Below are 25,365 nucleotides of genomic sequence, written 5' to 3' on the forward strand. Positions count from 1 at the left end.
TTTTCTGTCTTCGAAACAGGGCTTTTTAGTTAATTATATTTTCTAAACATAATCAGAACAGTACATCCCAGCTACAAAAAAAAAGGAAAAAAGAAATGTAAATTGAAAGAACTTGAGGAAAAGCAGCCTTATTTACTAGGGAAAATTGACTCTTAATTCCTTTTTTACCCCTTGTGTTACTGTAATGTAGCAACAGGGAGAGATTCAAATTGCTTGCTGAAGTTTTGCTTCCCTACCATTGCAATACTAAAGGACTAGGAATGGATAGGTAAATAACAAAAAAGATATGTCTGTGGACATCAGCTGAGTGGTTGGAATGTTGATCATGAGGTGTAAAATCACTGAAGATACTCCATATCTTCGGATTGGCTGAAGGAGAGCGATAGTGATGATGGAGAGCAGGAGATTCAAGGAGGTTATCGATAGGAAGAAGGAAGGATGAAAAATCTAGACACACTTACTTTGCTGGTGGAAAGGGTATAGGGAACATATCAGCAAATCAGTTGTGCTGTTTCCCTCTCCCTTTAGGTCCCCTTTCAAAGAATACCTGTATGTGCCAACATTAGCAGAATTCTGATAAAAAGTTTTGTTCTTCAATTCTCAGGCATTGACTATATAATTAAGTTAAAATGATATGTCTGAAATACTGTCAAGGTCTACTCATTCTTACAACGTATTCAAAGGGGTCTTTTGAGAGGCATAACCTGTGCTTTTGTAAGGGACCACTCCCATTTGCCTTCTCAAAAGAAAGGGTTTGTGGGTGTCTGTTCCAAGAATGGGTTCATAATTGACTTGTGGTGCTGAGTAATCGGGACTCAAAGGTTGCCCCTGTCTATGGCTGTGATGAGGGGTATGCCCCCCTCAGTGCCTACTTTGCATCCCTGTCCTGTACAGCTCTTCCCTCTGTATGCTGTGTAAATGCCCAGCTCCTCAGGTGGGATTGTTCTGGGCTGAGCCCTTGGTTGCATTTCAGGTGCTGCATAGCTGAGCTGTGTTAGACCCTCATTGAATCTGTCGGTAGGTGTTTGTTTCCAAAAATAACTAGGATCGTCTTTTTTCTCTCTAGAAAAGTTGATTGCATATCAGCGGGAATTTCATGCTTTGAAGGAACGTCTTCGTATAGCTGAGCATCGCACTCTGCAGCGCTCTTCGGAGCTGAACGCTATCTTGGAGCAGTTCAGGCGTGCAGTAGCAGAAACAAATGGGAGTAAGAATGCAATGAATAATTTTTCAGGTACATACTGTGTATTTTAATAACTCAGCAATGCCAATATCTCTTCTTATTACTATAGCATAAGAAATTGCTACCAAGAAAGCCAAATGAAACTGTTCAGCAGTGTGATTAAAGAATGTCTAATATGTTATATCTGGTGTAGATTTTTTTGTTTTATGTTTTTTCCAATTTCTGTTCTTAATGATTCACCCACCCTTCATTCTTATTACTTTAGGGACTGAATACTTACTTCACACCTAGCTCCCAAAGCTGGAACTTTTGGTTACTTTGTTACTTATTTAACATATTGTATATATTTTAACAATAGTTTACATGAGTTTTTAAAGAGAGTTTGAGGGGAAAGGTGAGAAACAGAAGAAATGGATGAACTTGAAACAATTCAAGTAGGTTTAAAAGTCAACTGGAAGACGTAAAAACATACAGACTAAGGTATTATGATTTGTAAGAAAACAGCCTTTTTAATAAATAGTGATTAAATGGTAAACTGGTAAAGTCTTCTGGAAGTTTTTAATCATTTTGGAGACAGATACTCAAGTTTAGAGAGCGGTGTATGGCAGTATTAGAGAATGACCTTACACTACTCACCAGATTATTGGAATTAACTTTTAAAATCACACTGTTACTGCTTTAGTCACTCTGATTTTTCTAGATGGAAAATGAGTAACAAATAAATATAAGTTTCTGGCAAGAGGCCTGATTTGGAAAATGCAGAAATTTCATTGTACTTCCCTAATGAGGAATTTAAAACCAAAGAGTTTTGCAAGTCAAAAACCAGTTTTCTACTTGCATTTGTTCTATAGGCTACTATTTTCTATAGAATTTTTTTTTTGGTGGGGGAGTGGTGCTGATACTAATGATGAATTGCTGTCCTATACAATGGCCTGTCCATCCTGATCCCAGTAGTCCCCTGGATCTCTAGGAATTGTATGTTTAAGGGGTACATTTAACTTAGGCTGTAAATGTTGTCTTCCTATTCTGTGTGCATGCTTTTGCTGTTAAAGTGAACAACCATGGAGGAAGTCAAGTAATTTTGATTCTAGATTTAGAATTAAGTTATTACCACATTTTTTTCTAGAAATTACTTAGCTTGTTTATAGGCAATATAGTGATATGAAGTTTTTCTTTTCTGCTACTGATTCACATTTTTTACATTCTACCATGTCTGGATCGCAAATGGGATGGACCTCCTTTTTCCCCTGGGCCATGGTGGGAAGTAAGCTGAAGTTGAATTCCTGAGCTTTTGTGCTCAGAGCATAATATTAGATAGATTTGTATTAAGTTTAATATACTTAAGTATACATAATATTATATAGCATTTTTTGTCTTTGAAGCTGGAAGAGTTCTGGATTGTTTTATGCAGATCTTTATCGATTCATACACAGAGCTGTCATACTTTGACAGAATTTATTCCAGTTTTTGCAGCTGAAGCTAAAAGAAACGTTGGCAGGAAAAGTAAAATATACCTGTATTGGAATCTATTAAAATAAACATCTCTACTTATGGCATGTATTTACAAGCTGCTTTTCAAGATTTGAAGAGTTAGGAATTTAGTTTCACACAAAAATAAATGCCAGAAAAATCCCGAAACATACCAAACCAAAATCCATAACAAAACTCTTCTATCTTTGTAGAAGCTGCACTCAGGATCTGAGAGGAATTACATTTACGGCATTACTTTTCTCACATCTTCACAATTTTATCTTAGAAACCTTAAGTATAGTTTTTACTTAACTTGATATTATAAAGCCCATAAGTTTTCAAAGATCCATATGCTATCACATGTGTCATTTGAAATGAGTTGTTTTCACACTTGATGCAAGAAAATCAACATGCACAGCAGGGGAATTTAAAAACTGTTGTTTGCAACTTTGAGAGCCACCTGGACATCCTGAGAGGCAGTTAATTCAGAAAGAGCAAGAATTATTTTAAGTACTCTAATGGATAAATTAAATTCGCATTAGCATATTTTTTTTTAAGTAGGAATACTCAAAATCTCAGTTGTATATTTAATGCTATTTTTATTTTGAATCTGTTTGTGCAGTGTATTCCAATATGTATTTGTAGCTTTGAAAAGTTATTTGCAGTGGCATTGCTGCGTGGTGATGAGCTCTATAAATGCAAGTAAAAAATAATCTAGATAAATAAGCCACCCATTTTGATTCATTTTAAAAAACCCTCAATCACAAACCTATCAAACCCCCAAAGAAGTAGAGCGTCCTTTACTTCTGTAAATTCACTTTACTGCTGTAAATCTTACATATCTGTAGCAAGGTTATAGGTGCAAAAGAGTCTCGGCCATTGTGCATTAAAAAATCAAAATAAGAAAATACTTCCTTTGTACACAAGATATAATGACTCAGAAAAGTGTATAATGCATTCTGGCTCTCAGTTAGGACCAATATTGGAATTCTATAGTGTTTACCATTGCTTAAGGCTTCATATTGTTTTCTGCATTACTGATTTCCTGTATGTTTGCAGATGAGACGCTGAAATTGTTGAAAGAGCTAACAAGTAGAAAATCTCTTCAAGTGCCAAATATCTATTACCATTTGCCTCATTTGCTGAAAAATGAAGGAAGCCTTCAACCCTCAGTGCAGGTTGGCCTTGGAAGGACAGGAGGTATGCTGATAACAATGGTTATTTCATATTTTATATCTGGAGGACTTTCTAGTTTTAGAAATATAATTTACTGCATTACTTGGTAGATCAAGGACATCTCATTTAACTTGTGTGATATTGATATCCTTTGAATTCGCACTGAATTCAAGATGAAAGGAGCTTGGTTTCAGCTTTGCTCTTTTCTGCATAACCTCAGTCACACCCCACGCCCTGTTAAAGTACACGTTAAGAAGCATTTAGTTTGGATGAATTTTTTGTAACTAAAAGGAAACAAAGTTCGAGCATTACAGATTCTGAACAGCTAATTGGATACATCCCTTTGTCTTTTCAGATTTCTGGGGCAACCATACGTGGATATAGTTATTTTAGTGTTGATGTTTCTGTTGTTCTGAACAATGTATTTCAATGTATAAATTTAGAGTTGAAAAAACTAGAATAATCAGATATAATTGCATCAATAAAATCTGGGCAGTCATTGGAGGAGGACAAAAAATCAGTGTTGTGCTGCAATACTGTTGATCTCCTTTTTTTTTTTTTTTTTCCCCCTCCCATTCCTCACAAATTCTGAGCTTTGGCCATTAGGATAGCTACATGGGATCCCACTCTTGAGCATATAGCCAAACCAGGCTGATTATACCTCAAAGTGTGTGTGTGTCTCTAAGCTTGAAGGCCGCACCAATAAATCCTTGTTTCTCTCTGTTCTACCTGACTTGAAAGAAGACTTCTGTTATTGTCCACTAGATCCTTCTTTTTTTTTTTCCTTCCCCTCCTTGTTTTTGAAACAAGCAGTAGTTACTCTTGGCCTGCATTTTTTTCATTACTTGAGTAAGTTTGATTGTTCCTTATTTTAACAGAAGGCATGCCTGCATTACAAATGTGTGGGCTTGAACCATTGGTTTATTTTTCTGACTATAACCACCTTTTATTTTGATGTTATTCAGGGAGGAGAAATCTAATATCCCTTAATTGTTTTAAGTGAAGCCTGTATTATATCCCACTGGGAATATATGACAGAAATTTAGAATTACAAAATAGAAATTGGAATCAGGTTTATTTATTTAATTAAACAGTGGGAGGAAATTCAGTGTTTTAAATTATTTTCCCATCTTTTCCCTTTCCTGGTCACTGTGATTATTTGAGTGTTTGTTTTAAAAATTCAGAGCTTGTTAATGTGCAGTTGCTAGGCAAAGCAGGCTCTATATGGAAGGATAACCAACATTATTAATAGTTGTTTAATACATTTATGATGTGGTAAATCATTTCACATAGGGGGCTCAGAATGCTGGTGCTGTCTTCATGAAGTCTGCTTTATCCTTTTACTGCATTCCTGCTGTTATCTGCTGTTTTCCCATTAGGTAACCAGCCCTGTGTTCAGGGTAGGGTGCAAAAGAAAGAGTATGGAAAAGTTAAGGAACACGGGAGTCAAATGGCCAGCTGAAAGATGGTGTTAGTAGCATTGTAGCTGGGGCTGTATTGCTTTGCATTTGAGGTGCTTTTGTCAGAGACAAGAAATTTCGTTGAGGATTTCTGTGCTATTCTGATGCCCTGGACTTGTTTTTCTAGAAGAACCAAAACTAGGTGCAAGGAAAGTAATAGAGTTTTTCAGCAGTGGGTTTTTTTTTAAAAAAAAGATGACTTCTGAGTAGTTAAATACTTGAGTTGTGAAGAATGGTTATGTCAATTTGAAAATAAAACTTAAGTTAGGAAGTTGAATCACTCTCTAAGACTTGGTGCACCTTATCCGATTAATACAGTGGTTGTTGATTGTTCCCTATTGTGTTGAGTTTTGTGTGACAGTGTTTGGGGTGGGGTGGGGGGGCTACCAGGGTGGCTTCTGTGTGAGGATGCCAGCAGTTTACCAATAGCCAGACCAGCGCCACTGGAATAACAGATTTAAGAGGGGGGAAAAAACTGCACAAGGGCAATTGGAGCTGGAGAGAGGAGTGAAGGAGTATGAGAGAGAGAACTGTAAACACCAAGGTCAGTGCAGAAGGAGGAGGAGGTAGTGCCATGGATGCTGGAGCAGAAATTCCCCTGCAGCCTGTGGTGAAGACAATGGTGAGGCAGGTTGTCCCCCTGCAGTCCATGGAGGTTCCTGGTGGAGCAGAGATCCATCGGCAGCCTGTGGAGGACCTCACTAGAGCAGGTGGATGCCTAAAGGAGACTGTGACCCTGTGGGAAGCCCACGGTGGAGCAGGCTCCTGGCAGGACCTGTGGCCCTATGGAGAGAGGAGCCCACACTGGAGCAGGTTTGCTGGCAGGACTTATGACCCCAGAGGGGACCCACGCTGAATCAGTGTGATCCTGAAGGACTGCACCATGTGGAAAGGACCCACAGTAGAGCAGTTCATGAAGAACTACATCCATAGGAAGAAGTCATATTGAAGAAGTTCATGGAGGACCATCTCCCATGGGAGGAACCACATGCTGGAACACAGGAAGAGTGTGAGGAGTCCTCCCCTCGAGGAGAGAGAAGTGGCAGAGACCATGAGTAATGAACTGAGTGCAGCCACCATTTTCTGACCTCTCTGCTGCTGGCTGGGAAGAGGTGGAGAAATCGAGTGTGAAGTTGAGCCCAGGAAAAAGGGAGGAGTAAAGGGGAAGGTGTTTTAAGATTTATTTTTATTTCTCATTACCTTAGGCAGATTTGATTGGTAATAAATTAAATTAATTTCCTTGAGTCTGTTTTGCCTGTGACAGTAATTGGTGAGTGACCTCTCCCTGCCCTTATCTCCACGCACAAGCCTTTTGTTATTTTTCTCTTCCCCATCCAGCTGAGGAGGAGAGTGATAGAGTGGCTTTGGTGGATACCTGATGTCCAGTCAGGATCAGCCCACCACACTTGTGCAATAATCTGGCATCTCCAGGATTACTTTTTTGTTTGCTGTGTTTGTTCTGAGCATTGGTGGTGATTATGTTAATCATGCTCCTGATGATGGGTGGTATATTTTTAAACTATTTTTAATTACTGTGCTCTTGACCTTTTAACTCCTTGCATTTCTTAAGTAATGCTTTATTGCAAGATTTTTGTGTATGAAGTCACTGAAAGTACATTTCTGGTTTCTTTTGATTTCAGTTTCCATTGTAATGGGAATACCTACAGTGAAAAGAAAAGTCAAGTCTTACCTTACAGAAACGCTCCACTCCCTTATTGATAAGCTGTCCCCTGAAGAAAAACTGGATTGTGTTATGGTTGTCTTTATAGGAGAGGTAATCACTTACACAATTCTTACACAATTTCTAACCTGTCTTTAATTACAAGTAACACTCCTTTCAGGAACTGATGTGGATCTTCTTCAAGATGTAGACTGATGTCTGTCTTCTTCCAGGAAAAGGAATAGGTGTCAATCTTGGGTTTCTGAGAAACAATCCTGAAGAGCCCGGCTTTGTCTATTTATTCAGGGAATAGTGGACATGGTTTAGTGGATTGGTTATTTTGCAATTCTTCTTATGCTTATACATAGTGACAAAGATGTGCTAATTACCTTATTCCTTCAACATCAAAATAATGACTAAGGAACTCTGGTGTCCTAGGGGAGGATTTTCTTCATGCTACTGCTTAGTCCTTTGTCAAATGAGTGCTCCAGTTTGAGATGTTAGGCATGGATTGTTACTGATTTTATTTTCTGGACAATGTGAATGTTTGAAGTCCAGACCTTTTTAATGGATTAATTCAGTGTTCAATTGGACTGTTTGTTCAGTTTGGCTCTGATTTAGTGGAAATCAAATTTAGGAAATTGGTAGAGTGCTTTCAGAAATAATTCAGTTGGCTGGCAATTGCGTGTCCCTATTTTGTTCTATGTGCTTTTCTTAGAAATGTGATTTGGACAGTGGGAAATGTGTATATATGTTTGACCTTCATCCAACGGTGTAGTGCTCTACTGAAACAGTCATTTATGAGTGCCACAGATGAAAATTCAAATCCTCAGTTATAACTGAAAATGGTTTTAATTCTGTGAGCCAATGTCCATTCAGGGGTCAATCAGTGGAAACACAAATAGAACTACAAGTATTAAAATGCCTATTATCATCATATTTTAAAGCTTTCCTTGAAAAGTTTCTAAACTTTTTACTTGTATCTGAGAACTGTTTCTTAGTGTTTTCTAATATAAATTGCTCTTTTTCTTGATAGTCAGTCAAAAACTATCGGTTGAGAGTATCAAGGAAACAGAATTCATTCTGAATTACTGGAATGCTGTGTTTTTCTTCACATTAGTTGGAGAAATTTTATTGCCTTTTAGTGTGTTTTGTTTTCAAGGTGTAAAACCGAAGTTTCGTTTGTTTTGCTTAAGGAGGTCTGAGCTATGAAGACTGTTATCACTGGATTCTCTGTCTTCTGCAAGACTTGGAATAGGAGTGAAATGTCCCCAGCTGCACAATCTCTGTTTGCCTTAGACAAGCCATATTGCTGTACCCAAGTTTATCATAGCTAAATAACATTCTTCCTTTGAGGTGATGTGAAATTCTCTTTCATGTTGGGAATGATTCTACAGAAGTGACTGCAAAGGAATGGAACATTTTAACATGGGAGCTGTTGTTTCTGTGCCCATGGAGAATTGTGTGGTTTGCTCTGGAGTAGGATATGGTTACCCTCTCTGTCTTATCTCTATCCACCTTTTTGAGAGCAGTATTACCTGCTTACTCACATACCTGCTTTGGGCACTGCATGCCATGAATGTCTGGGAAAATTTGAAAGACCAAAGTTTAAATTCTTGTTCTGTTACAACCATTCCCTAGATTTGCATTTCTCCTTCTTTACTCCATCCAATTTTATATCTTCCCTGCCTTACTATTTCTTTGACCATATTTTATATTTTCTTAAGTTCTTATAGTTTGTTTTGTAATTGCTACAGGGAGCTCTCTGAATGATTAATATGGTACATTAAATACTTCATCCTGAACTATGCTGTGTTTTTTCTGATTGATGCTATATATTTCAGCTTCCTTCTGCAAGATGAAAAGTGTTGGTTTATTAAGCATTTTCTCTGGCTATTTGAAGGAAGGCCTACTCCTCTGGTAGACTTCTCTTTCTCCTTAAACAGAAGGAAAGGCTTTATCTTTTAAATAGCTTTGTCTGTGGGGTATCTTAGCCAAAAAATCCTGAGACTATTGCTGTCATTATTATGTGCAACAATGAGGGCTTATTTAAAAATACATTAGAACTTTGACCAACTCTTGTACTAAAAATAATGGCAAAAGTTTCTGAAAAAAGGTATGGCCTCTGCTCAAACATATGTGCAGTTTAAATACAGCAAGAAATGGTCATAGTGTTAGGTTATGTAATTTTGCTAATAGGCTTAAAATTACTATCCGTGTCTTGTCTATAGCTCATACCAACAACAAATAAAGCACAAGACTTTACAAATATGTTTTTATGAGAAAATTATACGAAAATAGTATTTTAAAGGGATTTTAGTATTTTTCTTGCTATCTTTATTTGAAAAATCAAATTGACAGTGTTTAAAAAGCATTGCTAGAAGCCATAGTCACGGACGGTAATCTTTCTGTGCCAAGCACCCTAAAATACTCTTCTAATACTGCTAATTTTTTAGTAGTTCAATCTCACTAATTTCTTGTAATTTCATTTTTTACTAGAAAACAAATTAGAAGGCTAATGGCCTTCTGCAAACAGCATCAACAGTGTAAACAGATCAGCTAGTAAATATAGATGCATTATGGTTGCTAAATAAAGAGATCTGCATATTCATTTACTGTATGGATATTTTTCAGTAATATAATTATACACAGTAAATTTCCATACTGGAAGTTCAAGGAGTTCTAAAATGTCTCAGCTGATGTGATATTTAATCACCAATTTAAATCATTAGTAGAATTGCTTGACAGTAAACTGCACAATTGTCCTTGTAACTGACATGTATGTCTCTATTCTCCAATTTGTGAAAATAACTTTATTGCATAATAATTTGCAGGTATTCATTAGGATGACTAATAAATAGGCATGATTCATTATACCCCTATACCTCAAAATCTTTTTATTCCCCCTCACAATGTAGCTTGTTCATAGGCTCATCAGATGACTTGAAAACAAACGATTCACATCTCATAAACCTGCTCTGTATGAGAATTTGCTTTCAGACTCTAGGTTTAAAAAGCTATGAAATCCAGATGAAAATTGTTTTTTAACCTATTTATATAAAACCTATTTTTATTTAATAGGGTTGTAACGAACATGGTAAACATGGTTTTGAAGTACTTAACATGATCATAACAGAACAACAGGCATGTATATACAGGCACTACTGAATATGAGAGAAATTAAAATCCTTTTCTGGTATCTAAACAGTTTATTTTTTTTCTGTGGGGACATTTCATTTACAATGAAGAAAAGGCATCTTAGACTTATTCTAAATATATCACATATTATTGTCAGTCCACTTCATTAATCAGAGATTGCACTTAGCACAGTCTTTTGTACAAACAGTAATCAGTGTGTGCTGGAAAGACTATAACCCCTTGATTTGACCAAAAATGTCAGAAGGACAAATAATTTCAGGAAAAATTGGATGACACTACAGGTATGCAAAAGCATTTTGCTATTTCTGTACACTGCTGATTACATCTGACTAGGTAATAATTACCCAACCATTTGTTCTTAGAGCACTAGGCCACGTATTACACTTTCTTGCATATTGCCTATTTAAATCTTACTCTGTTGTGTCATGTATATACAGTTCACTTAAACTAGAAAACTTGTATATCTTGATTATCTTTTGCTGTCACCGTGTCATCTCTTTATGTAAACAGTGGCTGCTAAATTATGTTGATCTTCAATAGTGTTTTCTCTGTGCTCCTTTTGTGGAGAATCTTTATTTCTTTGGAAGAGTTTCTGTGCTGGTTGGGTCAGTGTGACACAAGCACCCAGCAAGGTACCATCCTGTGTGCTGGTATGAGCAAAGCCTCAGCAGACTAAGCACTGGGTGTACATACTGGGTCAAACCTTGCTGAACCTGTTTTGTAGGTATTAACATTGCAGTGCAGTGTGTAAAACTTCTCCACAAAATAAACAAGCCTGTATTTTCACCTCTTTTTGCCCTGGGCATGAATTATAGTTCTCTTTGATAAGCAGCTCTCTTGATAGAAAACAAAAGAGTATTTTGTCTGTGCTGCTCTCAACCCAGATGTTTTAGCATCATCCCAGCTATACAGATGTTTCATGCTTTCTGCTAATTGTTGAAAACTTGTGAGCTGCCCCTTCCTGGAGTTGCCCTGGAGAGTGTGTTCCTAGTCCTCAAAAGATCTGACTGTGCATCTTGATTTGGAAAAAGACCGGTAGATCTTCCCATATACATACATATGTAGGTATGTAATATATATATTTAAAAAAGTAAAAGACAAAGCTGTTGTGCCAGAAGATACCATTATCCTCGCCAAATAATAAAGCCCTTCACAGATGGTAGCCTTTTTTTTGGACACTTCATTCAAAACTGATCAGGATGAATCAGTTTTCTAGATACACTTCTAGATACACTGCCAGCTCTTGTATCTGAAAAGGTAGTTTGACCTGTCAGTGGGAATTTGAGGTATTTAAGCTGTTATTGCTGTCCCTGTTTCTTCGACACCTTATCTTTGGTACCCAGAGAGTATGAACTGCTGATACTGGTGACCGACATCGAATTTTATGCTCCTCTTTCCATGTCAGTGACTAGCAAAGTTTTTACGAGGAATTAAACCAGTGATGATAAAATCTTTCTTCGATCTAAGAAAAGATCCTTGACATGATTTGAAAGCTTTAATGTACTCGAGACAAATTTAGTATCTCAGCACAAAGATAAAATTCAGGATTGTGCTCTTTTCTCAAGCCCTAGACTTGAATGACTGAAATGCTTCTCTAAGATACTTTCTGAGAAGCACCTGGGCCACAGTAACTACTTGATGCTTCTGGTAGGGGAATTATTAGTAGCCAGAGTTGTTTCTGATCTCTCTGGGGACATCTAGGGTATTTGTGAGATGGGAAGTATCAAGTAATAATCTTATTTCAGAAGCATTGTAGCAGGTGACTTCATATCTGTATGACTGACTGGATTGACACTTTTGAGTTTTGGACAACACTGTCAAATTTTTCTATGGTGGTCTGCCTTGACCTAAAAATAATGAGGACAAATTCCTTTTGTCCTCCAAATAAAAATCACATATTGTTGAAGGGTACTTTTGCCTGTCTTCTGGAAAACAAACCTTTGCAAAAATTTACAGGCTCCCTCAAGGACAAGAAAAAGTTTTCCATGTTGCAAGGCTGTATATGCTGCTTTCTTTCAGACTCCACAAACCAGGCTTCATCTGCAATATGCACAGAACTAGTAGGATGCTGTATGACACTATCATAACATGCATCTGAATGTCCTGTTTTGAATTGCCTTTTGATGTTTTTTGCTCTTCTGGCCTTCTTAAGAGCTAAACTTGTTCTCTGATGTGGTGTTGTGTTTCACAGCACAATCCACAGCCCTCATGATTGAGGAGCTGACGTGCAGGGCACAAGGGCAGGGAGAAACCGGAGTATATTTGTATTCCTGCTATTGCTGCCAAAGGCTTTTGCACTGTGAAACCCTGTCCTAGACTGAATTGGGTTAATCACAGAAATTACTAGAGAGAGAAAGATATTTCTTGCCTATGTGGTAGAGTGGGGACTTTCAATAAGGGAGGGATGAAGTCATTAGCTCATGTAGGACATGGGCTACATTTTGCTTATGTAATATTAGATGGCTATGTTATGACAGTATTCTCATTCCTGTTTTTTGCTTTGCATCTTGTTCTCATGTTCCCTGTATTTAACTTGAACTCACTGCTTCAGATTTGAAAGCAGACACTGTATTCCTGAAAATAAGTTTTTTCCAGCTGCATTTGTTGACCTCTAAAAGATATTATTACCTTTTTCCACAGGCTTTATTTATATCTCTATGCTACTGCAACCACTGGAAGCCACTGGTGCACTTCTATTCCTAAGGGCTTTTTTTTCACTGAATAAGTATCCCAAAATAGGTGCAAATGCCACTTTAGTGGCTGTTTTTTCCTATGTAAGTTTTAGTGCCTTGTATATGGGTAAGTACATTCATATGTACTTTCACTATTTCAAAGGCAAATATGCATTTTCTTTGCCTTTTCTGAAGGCTGTAATTTTGCATTGTTTGTTATTATTTGAAATACAGGGTAAAATTATCCCGCCCCTGTTCTACAGGGATGATGAAAGATCAAATAAAATTGTAGTAATTAGTAAGCAGTGAAATGACCACACAATGGTTGTTTCCCAGGGATTTTTTTTCCTTTTTTTGAAAGGTGGTCTTGAATAAGTTAAGATTTACTTCTGGTAGATTTTATTTAAGAATTAAGATGTGGATAATCTAACAGCCTAGATAAACTACCAAGATGGTGAAAGGCCTCAGGGGCAAGATTTAGGAGAAGCTGCTGAAGTCACTTGGTTTGTTAAACTTAAAAGAGAAGACTGAGGGGTGACATCACATTCCACAACTTCCTTGAGGGGGCAGCAGAGGGGGAGGTGCTGATCTCTTCTCTCTGGTGACCAGTGACAGGACACATGGAAATGGTATAAAGCTGCATTAGGGGAAGTTCAGACTGGACATTAAGAAAATTTTCTTCACTGAGAGAGTGGTCAGTCATGGGAACAGACTTCCCATGGAAGTGGTCATGGCACTGTCAGAGTTGAAAAGGTGTCTGGACTATGCCCTTAGTCATATTGTTTAGTTTTAAGTAGTCCTGCAAGTGGCACTGGTCTTGATGATCCTTGTGGGTCCTTTCTAACTTGAGATATTCTATGATTGCACCTTTTTTTTTTTTTTTTCTGTGCATCTGCCACTTAGGACAGTAAATAAACTTTTGGTCTTAAGTGCCACAGGTTTCCCTATGTTTTGAGAAACAGTCCACCCTTTGTCATTCTTCAAGGTATGAAGTAAGGATTTAACAATATGAAAGAGTTTACTCTTAAAACTAGAAATCTTGGGTTTGTGTGACACTTGGCTATCTGTTAATTAGAACTTTCTAACCCCTTGTTTTGTCTGTAGCTAATATATTCTGCTGCTTTGCTGTGCACACTCATAAAAATCAATAAAAAAGATTGGAAAGTTCACTGCTGCTCTGTTCTTTCTGTGTTTGTTATGAATAACAATGTTTGTTCAGATAAATACTGGAATAATTGCAGACTTGAAGCACAGCCTCACTTGCACTAGAGAAAAGTACTTTAGAGAATTCTATTCAGTATTTTACAGAAGCTGACAAAATTTTAAAACTTATTTCACTGACAGTCTGAAAATTTAGTGCGTTCCACAACAGATTCTGAGGCTTTTTTTTGAGAGGTTCATCAAAGCATCAAAATATGCATTTCTTATCAAAATTGCTGATATGAGGAGTCAAGCCTTAGATATAGCCATGTTCACAAGCTTATGAAACTCCACAGATCTCTTAAGCGAAAATCTTCTTTTCTTGTTGAAAGTTTAGATGGGCTCAAGGGGATGCTAATGATATATCTTGAAGATGAGTCTACTGAGGAATATTAAATACATAAAATCACATCTGTCTCAGGAAGTAACCTGAAGGTAATTGCAGTGTGGATGATAGCAGAAGCAGGTGTTGCGTATGCTTGTCCTGTTCTTACTCTTTGCTGTGTATCTATTCATGGCTGCCTCTGCTGGAAGCAAGGTGCTGATATGGATCAATCTTTGTTCTTTATGAACAGTTAAAGGAAGATGTCTCACTCCAAGTGTTATTGCATTCTCTTGGAGATCGGTATGCCTTGGAAGAAAGAACAGGCCAGAAGATTTGAACTGCTGATACTGAAATGACCACCCATGCTTATTTTATTATGAAATTCCCAGAGATTCACTCACCAGGACAAACCTGTTTGTAATGCTTCATGTGATTCATAGATTCTTTTGGCTGGCAGTGTTAACTCTTTGGTTGGGGACTAACACAATTTTGCTTTAATTTAATTTAATTGCTTTAAAGGGATTTGTTCTTAAAATGTTCATTTATGCTTCTTTTTCATGGGTCTGAAACTCCTAGAGGTTATTTAATCTTCAACCTTAAGAGTTTTACTAAGAAAAAATTACAGTTTTGATAGTGCCTTCAGATTTGGTAGATAAAAACATTCATAACTGTAATCGTAAGTGTTGCGCTGCTATGGATGGGATCACCAGTGACATTTCCTTTCAATAGTTAAAAGCAGCACTGATACCATGAAACAGATTTTAAGTTCATCATATGTGTTATAAAGTTGGCCTAGTATATACCAGATGATATTCACTGGAAGCCTAAAGAACAGTTACACATTGTCTTTCAAAGGTGTCTTCTTTTTATTAATTTGGATTTGTCTTGTCCTGTTTAAGGTTCTTGAAGACAAGCAGTCTTGTGTCCTGCAGGTTGATAAAGAGGACCTTATGTCTTATTTTGTCAAGGCAGTAAACACTTTCTTCCTCGAAAAGGGGAAATAGATGTTGGTCAATAATACGTTTTTTTCTGTTGCTTTTAAGTTACTAATTGAATTTATTGATACTGCTTGAAAGATCCTTAGATTTAATCTAGCTATTCCAGATTTCCTTCCATTGCTACCCTGCAAAGTCTTCTATCTACCTAACTCCTGCCTTGTGTATAGTCACAGATTGATCAAGTTTACTGCATATTTTCATTCTTATTTTATGATGTTGTGTGAATTAATTTTGAAGTGCCACTTTCCTGGGACGTGTCTACAGCAAAAGGGTGTTGGCAAAGATTCTATTTAGTGTTAGACTGGGCAAAGTTCTGATCTGGAAGGAGGACAGTCGACCTGCTGTCCTGAGGGGAAGAGTTTTGTACTGAAGTCCTGGTTCTGAGTCTCAGATGCTGCTGGTAGATATAAATACAACTGCTTATTTAGATATGATGGCAGAATACCAAGTTTTTAATGCATTTGATCATGTGAAAAATAGCATCAGCTCTTCTATTCTGCATGTTCTTGTTCGTTTTAAAAGTGGTATCTCCTTTTGTACTACAGTGGTGCAGTGATTGTTGATTCAGAAGGAAAGGTTACCTAGTAAACCAGCAGTTGTATTTGCTGTGTCTTGTGTTCAGAGCAGCTGAACAAGACCAGACCTTCTTAACTTCGTGTGACAGCAACCCAGATTACAGTATGAGATTGAAAGACTACAAGCTTCATCTTTTTAATGTGACGCTATTGTGATTGCAGCTCTGACTGGGAAACTGCCAACCTTTTGTGTGAAGGACACAGACAAATAGTGGAAATTAGGAAAAAACCCTCCTATTCCAGACTTTTTTTTGTCCTGACTGCGATGCTTTCTGTATAAGTGTGTAAGGTTTTAAAAGTAGTAGCAAGGCTTTATGGTAGTCTAGAAAACAGGTCAAAGCTATGTTCACTCTAAGGACACTTCCACTAATGCACAGGCTTGTGATCAAATATATGATTCCAGTTGGGATGAAGTTTGGCATTTATTTTAATCTTTGGAATACTGTATAGAAACTAGCTGTGTTTCTGCTGAGTGTGTGTCGGTAGGTATATTTATATATAAATCCTGTATTTTTCCATGCAATTACAGTATGGACTGTTTTACAAATATTGGAGTTATTAATACTGGACCGGTGGGATGCCAACTGAAAATGCAAATTTTTGCCTTTTTTGTATGGTGACTGAACTGAATTTCTGTATTTCTAGTCTTTAAAAGGTTTTGAAAAGAGAGAAAAAGAAATGCTCCAGTTAAATATGGATATACTAAAATTATTTTTAGGTAGTCAGTAGGTCACTGATTTGCAAGTGTTGTACAAACGAGAAAAAGTTATGTCTTTACCTCCATTCTATTAATTAAATGTGCATGAACAATTCATATATGTATTTTAAACACTTTAGTGATTATCAATGTCCATATGGACTTGTGAGTCTTCTTGTATGGCATTCACTGCAAGATGAGTTTTAAGTTGTGAATACCTTATCTGCTGGTCAGAACTTCTGTCCAACACTAGGCATAGCACTTATGAAGAAAATACATATGAAAAAATTATGACAAATGCTTTTTATTCACATATTCTTTGGTATTTAGAACCTGCTTTTGAAAGAAACCCACTGTTGTTGTTGTCCTTTTTGAAAAGTGTGCGTCATTGGCATTATGTTGGATTTCGTAAAACTAATCTTTAAAAATAAAAAATGGTGATTTTTAAGATCAAGGGGTAAGCACCTTTATCAAACAAGATTAACAATTCTATAGAAATGCTTGAAAGGGATTTATTCTCTGTGTATAATCCTTTAATGATACTCTGCAATACAAATTCATCAGAAAAAGTATGAACTGGTTTTTGTTTCTAGCATTTCAAAGGCAGCTCTTTCTCCAGAATCCTCATGAGCCACCAGAATCTGGGTTGATTTGTAGACTAAATTTTCTTTTCAAAAACATAAATAGTACATCAGATCATTAATAAGTGTAACAAAGGTCAGATCAGGGTTTTCAGTCACATGAATTATGAACTCTTTTCCTGGAATGCATGTGTACAACCAGGTTGAATACAGAAACACTCAGTGATGATTTCATCATAAAGTGCATGAGAGGTAGCAAGAAAATACCAACAATTGTCTGTTAAGTGCAGATATGAGGTAAATATTATTCCCCTTTCTTTACAAAAATAAAAGCTTCTTCTCATATTAGATATGGCTTAGTTACATTTGTGATGTGTTCTTGCATTACTCCAATAGCTTACACACTGAAAGGGATTTTCAAGGACAGCTACCTGCAGTGTTTACACTTTGCTCTTTTGAAATGTACCTCCAGAACTGTTAAGTGTTCTATTCATTTTTTATGTTTGTTTTTTTTCCAGACTGATCTCGATTATGTTAACAGTGTTGTTGCAAGCCTGGAAAAAGAGTAAGTTGTAGTTTTATGGGGGGGTTCTTAGCTTATTGGTGGGTTTGCTTTTTGATTTTTCTTTAATCAGGTTGTGATAAGTAATTAATAAAAAAACCTCTAGAAATAAGAGATTATGCCTTTTTGTTTCTTGGGGCTTTGGACTTTTGAACAAAAAAGTAATAGATGACAAAGTAAGAGACAGTGATTCAGTCAGTTAAATTGTAGAACAGTAAGTAGTATTAAATTATTTGGTGCAGCATAAACAGATTTATGTTTATGTTATGTTTATTTTGTTTTAACATTAATGGAAATTTGCAACACTGTGTTAAGGCCTTGTATTCCATATGTTTAAAGAGATCTGTAGAAAAAAAATCACTACGTAGTGAACAAAGAAAGGCAAAAGAAATGCTTAGGATGTAGTTTGATTCTGATTGGTGAGAGGTGATAGTGCTCTGAAGGAGATGCTGAGGAAAACAGTACCTTTTTATATACTGCTTCTGTTTTACACGCCTTGTTTGAATAAGTCGTTTTTGTAACCAGACACAATAACTGTACCAACAGAAAGCAAGGATGTCTGCAGAACTCAGAATCTCTCATGTGACTTTAGAATGTTTCTATTGACAGATTTTCTACAGAGATCAATTCTGGCTTGGTGGAAGTAATAGCCCCTCCTGCATCTTACTATCCTGACTTGACAAACTTGAAAGAGACATTTGGAGACTCAAAAGAGAGAGTAAGGTAAGTTTACTCCTCCAGATCTTTTCCCATCTCCTCCCACACCCACACTTTCATTGTTTATAAAATGGCAAGTGGGATGTGAATTCTTGAAATGTTTTCTTACTGTAATTCTTGCAAGTGTGGGGATGCTAAAAGTGCTCTGTGAATCCATCTCATTCCAGCTGATAGTGTTGTTTTGTGCTTGATCAGAGCCTATGCTTGGATGTATTAATTTAGTGTTAAATTTTGGGAGGAGAACTGAGATTTGATGTATTTTTATTCCTCTATGAAGACTCTTCTGTTTACTGTTTTTCTTCCTGAAATACTTCCAGTAAAACCCAGTAGTTCCTGCTGAGTTGCCAATTAAAATGCACATGTGTTTTTAGTGAAATGCCAGGTAGCTTTCACAAAATCAGATTCAAATTAAACCAGTTTTATGTCTATATTAAAGCATAAGGTGAAAGCTTTGTTCCTTTTTACAGGCAGAGGATTTCCTGTGGGAACAATGCCAAAAGCAGCTGTCCTAACATTTCACTAATATGCCTCATTCTTCATAGTGAGATTTACTTTATATTGCCAGTGTGTATTGAAAACCTTTTTTCAGAAACCTTAAACTTTTGATTTAATTTCAGATGGAGAACAAAACAAAACTTGGATTATTGTTTTCTTATGATGTATGCCCAGAAAAAGGGAGTTTATTACATTCAGGTAAATTTCTTTTCTTTATTTTGAGACAAGTTTTAAAATGAGTTTCCAGAAATTACGCTCTTGGACACATCAGAAAGACCTACACAGAACAAAGATAACTTGATCCCATAGTTTAAGGAGGGCATTAAGTATGGTGGTTATGGTGTATGAGGAAGTAACTTGAGAAGGACGCTGTCTCACAGTCTCTGAAGGAAAAAGTAATTTGTCCTATGTGACTTAAGATGCTTAGCAAAAAAAGTGAAGGAATCCAAACAGATTAACTACTCTTTTTTCCTTGTCCCCCAAATGAATTATTGTTGAGTTGCCTAGGCAAAAAAATGCCAGCATAGTTTTTAGTGGAAATCAAGCAAAAATCCATTTTTTACTTTCTTTTGAAGGCAAGTGCAGTGTCACTTTAATATGACTGAGTATAGACACATTTTCTTTTTTCTTTTTTTAAAGAGGTTTCCAAGAACAGAGTTAAGCAGTTCTTTAATTTGGCTCTGAATTGTTCCTATCATGTGTTTCTGCTTTGAAGTAGAAGTCTTACCTACAGGTATTGTGGATTTAGTAGCTGCTCTAATGATCTTTATTTAGATTTTGTGTCTGTGTCCTTGGGGTGTAAAGTCCCACACATCTCGTCTAGTTTTCATAAAGCTATGCTGACTCGTCTCTCAGAGCTCTTGAAGTCTCAGCTGTCTTGGAAGCTGTGCAGCCAACAACATGAGACAGTCTTGTTTGATACTGAATATTAATGCCAGCACATGGGGGAGAGCATGAATGCACTGGGAGAAAAGACAGGAAAAGCAGGGTCCTTAATGCCTGCACTTACGAATTAAAGGGATTGTAGCACCCCATGTTGGCAGTTCTGCTGCCTGGACTAGGTGGTTAGTTTATTCTATGCACCTGTGCTTTTATTGGACAGTTAAACCCAGGTGAAATGAATCCCATTTCTGTAGACAGTGTCTCTGCTTCTTGTCTCAGAGGAGAAACTCTTTCAGTGCTGTTAGGTTTGTGAGGAAAGAGAGTCATGTTTGTGTACAAGTAATACAGATATTCTGCTTGTTCTCCTGAAGATGTCACTTAGACTGACATTATTTCATGGATAATTTTTCTCTGAAGAAAGAAGGTGGAAAAGCAATGTTCTCAGCTAAGAAGTTGAGATATGTTTGTGAATTCTTACTGCAGAAGGATTCTGTATTGGTTCTCCACAAAGAGACAGACTGATCCCTACAACAGCTATTCCAGTGCTAGGATTAGACATATATGGCTCTGTGTTAACAATATATGATAAATCAGTATTTCCTAACTGTACTTTTTCCTATGGCTTTGACGAGGCTTTTTTTTTTATTTATGTTGATATCACTGCTACCTTCCTCTAGCTTGAAGATGACATCGTTGTCAAGCAGAATTATTTCAGCACAATAAAAAACTTTGCACTTCAGCTTGCTTCTGAAGATTGGATGATTCTAGAATTTTCTCAGCTGGGTTTCATTGGTAAGAAAATGTTCACTTTTATGTAGTTTGAAATAACACATTCATCCTCAGACTGTAAATGAATAGTGATCTGACTTCAAAGCTATCTTCTTTGTACTGAAAATAGACCAAGAGGTAGAAATTCATTGATTTTTTTAGGATCTCTGGTTTAACTTATAGTTGTTGGTTTGGCCCCTCATTTGTTTTGTATACTTTTGTATGACTGAGGCAAATTCAAACTGTTGGAAAAGAGGGCATTTTTATAATGAAAAGTTAATTAATTTATGAAAATACAGTCGAACTGCAAGGCATGACTTATTTTGAATTTAACTAATGTTAAAACAAAAATGTCATTAAAACACAACTGACTGAAGTAAAGAAAAAATATAGAACTAACTCCTCCTAAAATAACTTTGTTGATGTTAGTGCCAAAATTTCCAAGAATCAGCAGGCGTCAGTTGGTCTTTGTTGCAAAGCCTGCTCTATCTCCATCTTTTTAACTCATCGGGGAGAAGTTATGACAGTCTGCTTCTTCCTAGATGTGGCTGGAGTCTGCCTGTCATTTGCAATGAGCAACAGGGACAGAAGTTATGCAGGATCTCAGGTTGTTGTGGATTGACTGCCAGGGTGCTGTAGAAATTACATTATGGTTCTTCACTCTTACACTAACATGTTTTATAGAGAGATAATAGACTTGAAAGCAATGAAAGAGAAGTTTTGAAGGGATTTTACAAATAAAAAGGTTATTTCTTTACTGCAGTGATGTATCATGATCTGTTTAAAAGCGATAAGCTGGGAGATACAAGAAATTCTTGTTGTTCTCTTTACTTTGGATCTACTTTCCAGAGAATAGTTTCATTTTTAGCTCAGTGACCGATAATGGTCATACTGAGAACTGAGAATGCTGGCACTATGTGAATAAATACTGTCCTCTTTCCAGCTCAGCATTAGGTGTGCAGTAGTTCCCTGACTTTCAGGGTCTCAGGGGCTCCTGGAGTAGAAAGGAAAAGAGTAGTTATCTCTTATACATGCTATTTTGGGGTACAGAATGGTACTTTGTACACTTGCCTTCCAGTCAAACCTACAGAAACAATGGAGAGGAGGAGAGGAAATGGGCAGAGTAAAGTCTCCTTATATACCTGACCATCACATAACTAATCTGTTTTGTTGCCTTGGGCTATGATCAGAGATGCACTGTTGCTGAATAAATTATGGGACTGGTTTTGTCACCCGAGAGGTGGGAGAAATAGGAAATGAAACTGCCTAGTATAAAAAATTTAAATAATTTGCTAAAGCCTTTGCCCTAAATAGATTTGTCTCTTGGGTTGGGGAGCCCCATGCAACATTCTGTTTGTGTCAGCAAAGACTGGTTGAGTACTGGCATCTGATTAGACTTTGTTTCTACTTTTGAACAGTTAAACACTAACCCCAACTAAACCCACAATTTGAATTTTAGCTCCAGTTCTAATTGCACTTCAAAGGAAAATTCTGTTCCTGAGCTGTAGAAGTAATTTACAGTTACTCTACATTTGCTTGATTTGGTAGTAGAGCGCAGTCACAAATTGCCATTTGGCAAGACTAACATATCAAAATGTGCATAAAACAAACAGTTTAGGACATGCACTGTCTACCCCATGCAGTTGTATTTCAGATCACTTAACTTGCTTAATATTTGTGTATTTCACACCCCTCTCTGTTCTCAGTGCTGCTGTAGAGGGCACAATGTCTAAGCCAGAAAGACTAGGTAGATAGTTCTTAATATTGAGACTTGGCTTAATCAAAAACACAACTGTTTAAAAATATCTTGTTTTTCTATACAGTTTATATACTTGTGGTCAGTGTGGGCTCTGAAAACGGCTGTAGTTGTTAGCTCCTGCTGCTTGCATCCCTGTTCTTTTTTCCTTGTATCATATTTGTTTGCCTCTTTTTAATTAGATGATATCAGTAGAATTTCAGATGCATTTAGCTATGGCTACACATCTTAATGTTGCTTTTCTGCCTAGAAAATTAAATTAGATTTTTTTCTTCTCCCAATTTAGCTACTTATCCTGCTTTTAAGTTTTGAGAGAAGAATTAATATTCATGAAAACAACTAAAACTTTTGGCTTTGAGACACATTGGTGTGCTGTAACCATGTATTGCATGGAAATTTTATGCAAGTAATGTAGATTTGCCTCATCTCTGATTTCCCTTTATGGATCTTGATGCAGACTGATACTATGGTTATTTGGTAATGCACATAGCTATGGGGAAGAGCAAAAGTAGTTTGGGGATGAGTTTTATGCATAAATGTCTAAGAGAGAAATTAGAGCACCAAATTCATAGAATGGCCTGGGTTGGAAGGGACCTTAAAGATCACCTAGTTCCAACCCGTCTGCTGTGAGCAGGGACACCTTTCACTAGACCAAGTTGCTCAGAGCTCCATCCAGCTTGGCCTTGAACACTTGCAGGGATGGGGCATCCCCAACTTCTCTGGGCAACTGTTGCCTAAATGTGACTGATTTTGAAATAATCTCTAAAAAAGAGAGGTGTGGCTGATTCACTGTAAGCTATTGGAAACCTTGATCAGCTTGCAAGTTTGCTAGATAAAACTTTTTTTGTCATGATGTATTTCTGACCTGAAAATTTAATTTATGCAAGTGCTACATGAGAAAGTGGCAAATGTAGCTATTTAGGCTGACAACAGGATTATAGAATTCTGTCACCTCTGCCACAGAGCAGATGTTGCTTCCTTTGGTTTTTTTTAATAGTGAGAGCATAGTCTTAAGTGCTGTCAAGTATCTAATAAATAATGTGTGAGATGTATGATGTTTCCCTAAGAAGCTCTGTGGAAGAATATGCATCTTTTGCTCCTCTGGATTCTGGTTTGCACTGTGGTCCCTGTGACAGAATGTAGGAAAGTCCTACTAGCTTTTTATGAGAAATATTGATTTATCTTCCAACTGCTTGAGAGCTGAAGTGTTTTCCAGAGAAACTGCAATACTCTGCACTGTTTCTATGCCAGCTGTCACAAACAGTTAATGGAATGGTCTGAAATCAGCCTTTACATTGTCTTATATAGTTCCTCTGAGTTCTTACTGTGCCCTGATGTTTTAAGGCCTGTTGTTCTGAGTATTTTAAGTTGTTCTGATTACAATTTTGCTCAAGCTGTGCACATAGTTGAAGTTTGGGGAAGAGTAGATCAAGTCATACATTTGAGCTTTAAATAACTTCAAAGAAGTTCTGGTTTTAATGCCAGTAATTTGCATATCATTAACAGGGAAAGCATCGAAAACATCAACTATAGTTAGAATATGTGCTTATGGGTATAAATTATTGTTGGTGTAGACTCAGTGCATGTAATTATTTTTATGCAGAAGAATGAAAATGAATGATTTAGATGTTTGAAGTTCAGAGAATTGTAGCAAACAAAGTGCTTTATTTTAAGTATGTCTTGTACTTATCAAGAATACTGAGAGGGCCAGAACAGTTCACTAAGGATGGCATTTAAATGGACTGAAAAATGTATAGAAGTCTTGGCAGGGCTCAATAAATAGAAGAAAGTAGTCCACAATTATTTTTTTCCACTCCAGGCTCTCATTTTTATCAATAAATTATATGGAGAATGTCTTCTACATTTTGCATATCTCTAGGGGTTTATGGAGCAAGATTTTGCCTTTGAGTCTTAATTCCTTTGGATTTTGAAGTTTCTTTCCAATGGTAGGTTGTATGCATCCAGAATCTGCAACCTATGAAATTTTGTCAGCAGTCTCCTGGATTTATGTATGTTCCCATGTACTGTACCAGTGCACGAACACACAGCAGGATGAGCCATTGCTTTGGTTGTTGTCTTTGGTTTGAGACACTGCATGTTGACTGCAGTTTTTTGCTTAGGTCTCTTTGGCTTGATGATCTTTGACTACCTATTGGGGGTGGCCAGTGAGCATTCTGTAGCCTAGATTTGGATGGCATCTCAATGGTTCTGTGGCTCACATGCTGCTGCATGGGAGGCTGCAAGACTGAAGGACCTTGGCAAAGGCTGCTGCTTGTTCTTGGGCTATGGCTATGCCCTAGGGAAGCCAAGCTGCTGCTGCTCTTGCTTAGAAGAGACTAAGGAAGGGCTTGGCTTATTTGGATTCAGAGGGGTTTGGGTGTTGGATCTGTGGAGTAGGAGTTATACTGGGCTACTTTCTATCACAGAGGCTAGCTGTGGACTGTCAGGGTTCCAGAGTTTTGAAGACTTGTTTTGCCAGAGACTTCACTGAAGAGCTCTGTTTTTAAGCTGCTGTAGGAAGTGTGTTCTGGAGAAAAAAGGGGAAAAATGGATCTATGGCAGAGCTACTGTGATGGTGGTATCTTGAGACAGAAATGACGGATGAGGAATGCAGTGTTACACAGAAGGATAAGGGACCGTGGCAAAGCTGTGCCAAGCTGTGTGGAAGGTGGTGACAGCATTTCAGAAAGTAATGTGTGGATATCTGTCCTTGGTTACTGAAGGGAGACAATGGCATGTCTTGGGGGCAGGGTGTTGCCTGTTCATCTTCGCTCCAGTGATCATTAGAAATTAATGTGAGGTGGCTTTGTCTCCACTGCTGAACACTTCCATGGTGCTGGGCAGTGTAATGCAGAGAGGCCACTGAAGATGCAGGTACAGTGAGCTGATGCTTACTGGTTTATTCTGACTAATTGTAGTTGGATGTATCAGAGTGGCTTGGGTTTTTTTGTTTGTTTGGATTTTTTTGCGTGGGGGGGTTTTTTTGTTGTTGTTGTTTGGTGGTGGTTTTTTTTGTTTGGGTTTTTTTT

General features: G+C 37.2%; 1 protein-coding gene across 1 annotated transcript in view; it reads left to right on the forward strand.

Annotated features, from left to right (window-relative positions):
• MGAT4A (mannosyl (alpha-1,3-)-glycoprotein beta-1,4-N-acetylglucosaminyltransferase, isozyme A) overlaps positions 1 to 25,365 on the forward strand; it is a 73,949-nt gene that overhangs the window by 23,684 nt on the left and 24,900 nt on the right. Inside the window, exons 2-8 of the mRNA XM_017818354.1 lie at positions 1,067 to 1,234; positions 3,713 to 3,853; positions 6,930 to 7,063; positions 17,675 to 17,721; positions 18,328 to 18,441; positions 19,053 to 19,128; positions 20,490 to 20,604. Of these exons, the coding sequence (XP_017673843.1) occupies positions 1,067 to 1,234; positions 3,713 to 3,853; positions 6,930 to 7,063; positions 17,675 to 17,721; positions 18,328 to 18,441; positions 19,053 to 19,128; positions 20,490 to 20,604 (795 nt within the window). The remainder of the gene's footprint in view (positions 1 to 1,066; positions 1,235 to 3,712; positions 3,854 to 6,929; positions 7,064 to 17,674; positions 17,722 to 18,327; positions 18,442 to 19,052; positions 19,129 to 20,489; positions 20,605 to 25,365) is intronic.

Source organism: Lepidothrix coronata, unplaced genomic scaffold (genome assembly GCF_001604755.1).
Source record: "Lepidothrix coronata isolate B3197 unplaced genomic scaffold, Lepidothrix_coronata-1.0 Scaffold68, whole genome shotgun sequence".
Taxonomy (NCBI): Eukaryota; Metazoa; Chordata; class Aves; order Passeriformes; family Pipridae; genus Lepidothrix; species Lepidothrix coronata.